This window comes from Talpa occidentalis, unplaced genomic scaffold (assembly GCF_014898055.3).
Source record: "Talpa occidentalis isolate TD23 unplaced genomic scaffold, MPIMG_talOcc4v2.1 talOcc4.4, whole genome shotgun sequence".
Classification (NCBI taxonomy): Eukaryota; Metazoa; Chordata; class Mammalia; order Eulipotyphla; family Talpidae; genus Talpa; species Talpa occidentalis.
The window spans coordinates 80,417,682-80,426,357 of NW_023604295.1; the positions used below are offsets into that span (position 1 = coordinate 80,417,682).

The 8,676-nt window shown below is 36.0% G+C and overlaps 1 protein-coding gene across 4 annotated transcripts in view; it reads left to right on the forward strand.

Moving 5' to 3' along the window:
- ZBBX (zinc finger B-box domain containing) overlaps positions 1–8,676 on the forward strand; it is a 184,481-nt gene that overhangs the window by 115,266 nt on the left and 60,539 nt on the right. For all 4 annotated transcript variants that reach the window (XM_054700724.1, XM_037525753.2, XM_054700725.1 and 1 more), the window contains exon 14: positions 2,047–2,186. In XM_054700724.1, the coding sequence (XP_054556699.1) occupies positions 2,047–2,186 (140 nt within the window). The remainder of the gene's footprint in view (positions 1–2,046; positions 2,187–8,676) is intronic.

The window sequence follows — 8,676 nt, forward strand, 5'->3', positions numbered from 1 at the left end:
AATTTATGTCCAATATTGCTGATGTTTATTAATATTCACTAGCTAGAAAGTAAGTGTATAGTGATGTTTATATCTTACTTAATATCTGGATTATTTGATACATGATTCTGAATTTGATATTGTTATTATTTTATATTTTTAAAGATTTATTTATTTATTTGTTTGTTTGTTTATTTGTTTATTTATTTATTTATTTGTACAAGAACTGGGGTAACGGCCAGATGCGCAGGAGGGTGAGAGGATTTACCAGAGACAGAGCGGGGAGCAGAACAGGCAGACTGAGGAAATACACTGCTGAGGGGAAGAGCAGGCGAGACAGGAGAGGTCTGCTGCGCCATGTGGGACCCTCACTGGCTGGCCGGGATTGAACTGACACTTCACAGTGCGGTGCTCAACTGCCTGCGCCACCAGGGGAGACCCTGATATTATTATTTTATTCTTTTTTAAAAAGATTTATTTATTTATTTATATAAGCACTGGGTACAGTCAAAAGCACGGGAGGGTGAGAGAATTCACCAGAGCCAGAGTGGGGAGCATAACAGGCAGATGGACCGAGGTATGCTGCTGAGGGGAGCAGCAGGCATGGCAGGAGAGGCTGGGAGCCGTGTGGGACCGCTGCCCAGTGGCCAGGGATGGAACTGGTGCTGCAGAGGCTTGGACAGCTTCACAGCTCAGTGCTCAATCACTGCACCACCGAGGAGGAGGCCCTATTGTTATTTTAAATGGCTAACTTAGAATCATGTTTCATATGCGCTTTCTTCTTTCTCAAAATATACTATTTGATTTTTCTCATTTCGATTTGCTATAAACTTTGAATAAAAATAGGCATATTAATAATCAAGTTGAAGGAAAACATTGCTCCCAAACTATAAATTGCTTCCTAAGGAGATTTACTATGCGAGAAATAAATGCTATATGATGGTTCACTGAGTATTTTTTACAGGATTTTTTCATTTCCAAATGAAAAATAATATCTAGTAGTATCTGCTAGCAATATTAAAATTTAATGCAAGTCCTCTTTGCTGTTGTGATATCAGCAAAATTAAAATAGCAGAATAAATTTTCTATCAATTAGCCCCTACACTAATTCTTTGTTTATATGTTCAGATTAACTTGAGCTTCTATCAGCATTTTGGAACAGCAATGGGTATAAGTTATTTCCATGGACCTGGAATATCCCATGTATGGACACATAGACACAGATATCTAGCATCAAATGTGCTTTTGGCAGGAGACAACTTTTTGGTTATGTTTGTGTTCCCTACTGTATCCCCATGGAAATGAATGGCATTTCTGTTCTCTGATTTGATTCATTTATGTATCTTAAGATAACCCTGTCCATTTATCTCCATATATGTTGTTTGATAAGACAGGGAAATTACTGACCATAATTTAACAATATCTTTACAGCTTGGGTTTCGAGGTGTCCATAGAGCTACTTTTCTAAGAAGAATCAAAAAAGATGCTAAGTGACACAAAAGGACGTTTTGGTTAAGCATAATCCATAAGTTTTTGTGGTAGCATTATGTGGAACTTAATATATCAGTTGTATTTAAACCTATCATTCAACTTAAAGAAAATGTTATTTAGAAATTGTTATTTAAATGACTATGCTCAATTATAGCAATCATCATAAAAATTGAAGCATAAATACCATATTCAAAATTTTAGATCATAAAATATAGAAAGTAGATTATTTCCAATCTGCCTTTCAAATACCTTGATTTCATCCGATTTAGATGACGTTGATTAATTGATACATTTCTGTTTGTAGAAGAAAGAATATTTTTAAAAATTTGTTTTTCAATTGAAATTTTATAGTTAACGATATTTTAATAGTTTTCTATTTTATATGAATAAAATTTTATTTAGTTACATAATGTTTAAAATATGTTCACAGTAATATAAAAAGGCACGTCAATTTATATAAATGACCATATTCCTTTAAGGTTTATAATATTGTTTTAATAAGCTGGAACTTTTTACTTTTTTCTTTAATATAATTTCTTTCAACTCTGTTCTATTGCTTGTTCCAACACATGAAAGTTGCACATTTTATGATTATCAGAATAATTTTCTGTATGAAAATGACATCCTTCAACATCATGTTTTCACAAAGGGAAAAACAGAGTTCTTACATCTTCATCTGAACAACAGATCTTCTTACTATAAAGATAACACAACAGGTAATTTTTTTTCATTTTGCTTAACTATTAACAATGAATGTTGGTGATTTTATTAAACCAATAGGTATTGTAGTATATCAAAGTTTTACCTATTATACTGCTTATTTTAACCCCAGAAAGTTTAGTATTCAGAACGAAACTGGCTGAAAATAATTTTCTAGAAAATATTCGTATTAATAATGGACAACAGTATTTTTATTTGAGGAAAAAACAGTCAATATAGGTCTCCCTAAATGTTACTATTGATTAAACTAACATTAAAAGTCTACGTGGTTGGGCTTTTAGTGACAAAAAACTTGATTGTCATGTTTTTTCCTCCCTTTCATTAATTATTTTCCCATAATAATAATATTTTATATAATTTTTCACATAGTTGATTGGACCAGAACAAATCATTTTATTTTTATATCTACATTGCTATTATTAGTAGTTACCTTGTTATTGTTAGCAATATATAGATTAGAATTCTATATGCAAATATTTGCTTTTAATTCTAGATGATGAAAGGATTACTTAAAAACTCACTAGGAAGTATCCTGATTGACAGTCAAACTTTGTCTTCATATCTGCGTTACTTTCCTATTTATATGCTTTCTTAGATTTCATTTTCCAAAACTAAAATATATAAAGTAGATTATTTCCAATCTGCCTTTCAAATATTATATTTTGATTATTTAGGATTTTCAGAAAATCAAAAAGTATATATCTTCATGTAAATGATTCAAAAGACACCAGAGAATATTATTTTAAACAACTCTATGTAAAACTGTGATTACCATTTTCAATAGGGTGGTCGATGGTATAAAAAAAAACACAGCAATTTGTGGTAATTCTATTGATTGGTATTGCCATTTTCAACTACTAAGTCACTGCATTTTTATGACCAACTGTGACTATTATTCACAAAGGAATATAGCTGTACATTTTTTTTTTTTTAAATATTAAATTTTATTTTTATATTCCCCATACAATTGCAAACGCCCATTCTGACCCCAATCCTTCCCTCCCGCCCCCCCCACCCCCAAAAAGTGTCTCTGGTTCATAGTTTTTTTGTTGATTTTGATTTTCACTTTCTTATATTCATTTTCCTGGTCCCTTATTTAAGTTTTCTAGATTCCTGCTATGAGTGAGACCATCCGGTATTTTTCTTTTTCTTTTTGGCTTATTTCGCTGAGCATGATCCCTTCCAGTGCCATCCATGTTGCTGCAATTGCATGTGTTTATCTTTTTTGAATGCTGAGTAATATTCCATGGTATATATGTACCACATCTTCTTGATCCAGTCATCTATTTTGGGCATTTGGGTTGTTTCAAAGCTTAGCTATTGTAAACAGTGCTGCTATAAACATAGGAGTGCAGGTGCTCTTGGAATTGATGTTTCTGTGTCCTTTGGGTAAATACCTAGGAGTGGAATTGCTGGATCATATGGAAGCTCTATGTTTAGTAGGTCCAGAAATCTCCACACAGCTCTCCATAGTGGTTGGACCAGTTTGCACTCCCACCAACAGTGCACAAGAGTTCCTTTTTCTCCACACCCTCGCCAACATTTGTTGTTGCTAGTTTTTTTAATATGTGCCATTCTCACTGGTGTGAGATGGTATCTCATGGTAGTTTTGATTTGCATTTCCCTGATTACAAGTGATGTTGAACATTTTTTCATATGTCTGTTGGCCATTTGCATTTCCTCTTCAGAGAAGTTTCTTTTTAGCTCTTCTGCCCATTTTTGACTGGATTATTTTTTTTGTTGTTGCTGAGTCTCATCAGCTCTTTGCAGATTTTTTGTGATCAGTCCTTTATCATTAGTGTTGGGTGCAAAAATGTTCTCCCAGTTGGTGGGTTTCTCTTTGTTTTTGTTATTGTCTCTTTTGCTGTGCAGAAGCTCTTTATTTGATGTAGTCCCAGCTGTTTATCTTTTCTCTTCACTATCACTGCTTTGGGTGATGTGTCTGTAAAGATGTCTTTGATGTGCAAATCCCGTAGTGTTTCGCCTATATTTCTTCTATATATTTTATGGTTTCAGGTCTTATGTCTAGTTCTTTAATCCATTTTGAGTTGATTTTTGTGTATGGTGTGAGGTAGTGGTCAAGCTTCATTCTTTTGCATGTAGCGACCCAGTTTTCCCAGCACCATTTATTGAACAAACTTTCTTTGCTCCAATGCATAGTCTTTGCTCCTTTGTCAAAGATTAGTTGACCATAAATCTGTGGGTTTATTTCTGGATTTTCTATTCGATTCCATTGGTCTGTATGTCTGTTTTGTTCCAATACCATGCAGTTTTGATGATTATGGCTTTGTAGTATAGTTTGAGTCTGGGAGTGTGATGCCTCCATTTCTTCTTTTTTTTCAGTAGAGCTTTGGCTATTCGGGGTTTTTGGTGATTCCATATGAATTTCATCAATAATTGTTTATTTCTTTGAAGAATGCCATTGAGATTTTGATTGGAATAGCATTGAATCTGTATATTGCTTTTGGTAGGATGGCCATTTTAATAATGTTTATTCTTCCAATCCATGAGCAGGGGATGTCTTTCCATTTCTTTGTGTCTTCTTCTATTTCTTTTAACAGTGTTTTATAGTTTTCTTTGTATAGGTCCTTTACCTCTTTTGTTAGATTTATTCCAAATATTTGATTTTTTTTGTTTCGATAATAAAAGGGGTGGTTTTTTTGATTTCTTCTCTTCAGATTTATTGTTTGTGTATAGGAAGGCTACTGACTTTTGCGTGTTGATTTTGTATCCTGCCACTTTACTGAATTGATTGATGAGTTGAATTAGTTTTTCTGTGGAGATTTTGGGGTTCTCTATGTATATTATCATATCATCTGCAAATAGTGATAGTTTGACTTCTTCTTTTCCTATTTGGATTCCTTGGATGTCTTTCTCTTGTCTTATTGCTCTGGCTAGGACTTCCAGTATTTATTGAAAAGCAGTGGTGAGAGTGGACATCCTTGTCTTGTTCAGATCTTAATGGAATTGCTTTCAGCTTTTCACATTGAGAATGATACTGGCTGTTGGCTTGTCATAGATGGCTTTATGATGTTGAGGTATGTTCCTTGTATCCCAAGAATTTCAAGGCTTTTATCATGAATGGGTGTTGCACTTTGTCGAAAGCTTTCTCAGCATCTATTGATATTATCATATGGTTTTTATATTTCTTTTTTGTTGATGTGTTGGATAACGTTGATTGATTTTCGGATGTTAACCATCCTTGTGCCCCTGGAATGAATCCAACTTGGTCGTGGTGATTATCTTATGGATACATTGTTGGATTCTGATAGCTAATTTTATTGAGGATTTTTGCATCAGTGTTCATTAGGGAGATTGGCCTATAGTTTTCCTTTTTTGTGTTGTCCTTATTCGGTTTTGGTATTAGTGTAATATTGGCTTCATAGAACGTGTTTGGTATTGTCCTTCCTTCTCAATTTTTTGGAAGAGTTTGTGAAGGATAGGCACTAATTCGTCTCTGAATGTTTGGTAGAATTCATTTGTAAATCCATCAGGTCCTGGGCTTTTGTTTTTGGGGAGGTTTTTAATTACCATTTCAATTTCGCTGCTTGTAATTGGTCTGTTTAGGTGTTCTATTTCTTCTTTATCTAGCTTTGGGTGATTGTAGAGTTGTAGGAATTTGTCCATCTCCTCTAGATTGTTGAACTTGTTTCCATATAACTGTTCATAGTAGTTACTGATTATTCTTTTGATTTCTGCTGTGTCCGTTGTGATTTCTCCTCTTTCATTTATGATTCTGTGTATTTGTGCTTTCTCCCTTTTTTCCTTTGTGAGCCTGGCTAGGGGTTTGTCTATTTTATTTATTTTTTCAAAGAACCAGCTCTTGGTTTCATTGATCTTTTGGATTGTTTTTTTAGTTTCAATTTCATTTATTTCTGCTTTGGTTTTTATTATTTCTTTTCTTCTACTGGTTTGGGGTTTTTTTGTTGTTCTTTTCTAGATCTTTGAGCTTCGAGATTAGGTTGTTTCTTTGAGTTCTTTCTTGTTTTTTGATGTGAGCTTCTATTGCTATATATTTTCCTCTATTACTGCTTTTGCTGCATCCCATACATTTAGGATATTGGTGTCCTCCTTGTCATTCAATTCAAAGAATTTTTTAATTTCTTCTTTGATCTCCTCGTTAGTCCAGTGGTCTTCCAGTAGTGTGGCTTTTAATTCCATGAGGTAGGATAGTTTCTTGCCTTCTTTTTATGATTTATTTTCTAGTTTGATGCCTTCGTGGTCAGAAAAGATGGTTGGTATGATTTCAATCTTGGTGTATCTGTTGATGTTTGTTTGTGCCCAGTATGTGATCGATCCTGGAGAATGATCCGTGTGCGCTTGAGAAAAATGTGTACTCCGTTTTTTTTGGTTTAGTGTTCTATAGATGTCTGTTAAGCCAAATGCTCTAGGTCCTTATTTAGAGCTTTAGTTTCTTTACTTATTTTTTGTCTTGTTGATCTATCCATTGTTGATAGTGGTGTGTTGAAGTCTCCCTACATATGTGTTTTCTCTGATGTCTGTTTTCAGAGAGGACAACAGTTGTCTGATATTTTGGTGCTCTTCGTTTGGTGAGTATATGTTAATGAGTGTTATTTCTTCTTGAAGTATTGTCCCTTAATCATAATGTAGTGACCATTGGGGTCTCTTTTTATTTTTTTGAGTTTGAAGTCTGTTTTATCTGATATAAGTATAGCTGTTCCTGCTTTCTTTTTTGGCCCATTTGCTTGTAGGATTGTTTCCATCCTTTGACTTTGAGCTATTTTTATCTTTTGTAGCTAAATGTGTTTCCTGGAGACAGCAAAGGTTGGGTTTGTTTCTTAATCCAGGCTGCAACTCTGTGTCTTTTTATTGAAGAGTTTAGTCCATTTACATTTAGAGTTAATATTGATATGTTAGCATCTGTATTTGCCATTATGTTTGTCTTTCCTTTGATTTTATTTATTTATTCTTAATAACTTTTTTTTTTTTTTTTGTCTTCTTTCGTTGTTATTCGTCCCTCTGAGGTTCTGGCTTTAGGATTCCTTGTAGTATTTTTTGGAGTGGGGGTTTAGTCGCAATGAATTCCGGAGTTTCTCTTTGTCTGGGAGGTCCATATTCTTCTTCATGGAGGAAAGAGAGCTTTGCGGGATAGAGTATTCTTGGTTGGCATCTGTTTTCTTGGAGTCTGTTGATATGTCCTCCACTCTCTCTTGCCCGTAGTGTTTCTTCAGAGAAGTCTGATGTCAGCCTGATTGGTTTTCCTTTGAATGTTATTTGTTTCTTCCCTCTTGTCAGCTTCATTATTTTTCCTTGTCTGGATTCTTGGGAGCTTTAACTATTATGTGTCTTGCTGTGTTTTCCTTTCGTCGTGGAAGTTTGGTGTTCTTCTTGCTTCTTGTATATCAATTTTCAGCTCCTTCTTCTCATTTGGAAGTTCTCTTCAATTATATCCATGGAATATTTTCTCTGTTCCTCATCTCTCTTCTCTTCTGGAATTCCTATAACTCTTATATTTCCTTTCCTCATGGAGTCAGATAGTTCCCGAAGTCTTTCTTCATTCTTTTCCCTCGTACTTCTCTTTCTTTTTCTGTTTTGGTTCTTTTATTTCTGTGTCTTCAAGATTACTTATTCGTTCTTCCATTTCATCTATTCTGCTTTCATTGCTTTTCCAGAGTTCTTTAGTTCCTTAATTCTTTGATCTCCTGCATTTCTCTTACTTCCCTCTTTAGGACTCAATTTCCTTTTCTGATCTATCACTTTTTTAATCATGGCAATTTTAAATTTTCTTTCTGGAAGGCTCAGAAGTTCTTGCAGTTGCTGTCGTTGCAATCTGGGGAGTGGTTTTCTTTTTTTGTGTGTTCTTTTCCTGAGGAGTTTTAGGTTGCGTGTGGTTCTTCTACTCCTACTGTCTGTTTCTAATTTGTCGTATGCGTTGGGACACTGTGTTGCTCGGACTGACTGACATCTTGGGTGAACTTCTCCGCTCCCTCTGGCTCTTCAGGAGCCATCTCTGTCTTCTGGGGAGCTTTCTGCTGGTTTTAGGCAGTTTTTACTGAAGAAATGTCCCGTTTCTCAAATGGCGAAGCGGGATGTAGTCCCTGCGCCTCCGGTTTCAGGCACACTCTTCTGCGCCCGGTCTGCCCGGACGTGGGTGCTGCTCCCTCTGTGGGCTCAGACTGCTGGTCGGAAGGGGCCTGGCGTGGAATAACTTCCCGGCTGGCCACTGGGTCCTCCAGAAATTCTGCCTTTTCAAGCAGTCTTAAGAAATGTCCGGCAGCCCGGGTGTGTGCGCGTCTCCGGGGTCTTTTGTCTTCTCTAATGGGCGCCCGGAGCCGTTCGCTCACTGCCGCGGTGGGATGCTGCAGGGTTCGCCTCAGCTCCCGTTCACGGGGTGTGTGGCTGCAATAGTTCCTCCGCTCACAGTCCCGTTGCTGCCTCGTTTGTTTGTGCCGTTTGGTTTGTTGTTTCCTCCTCTCTGCGGGTCGGAGAGCTGGCCGCTCTGTGGGGGGGAGGGGAGCAGGGTTC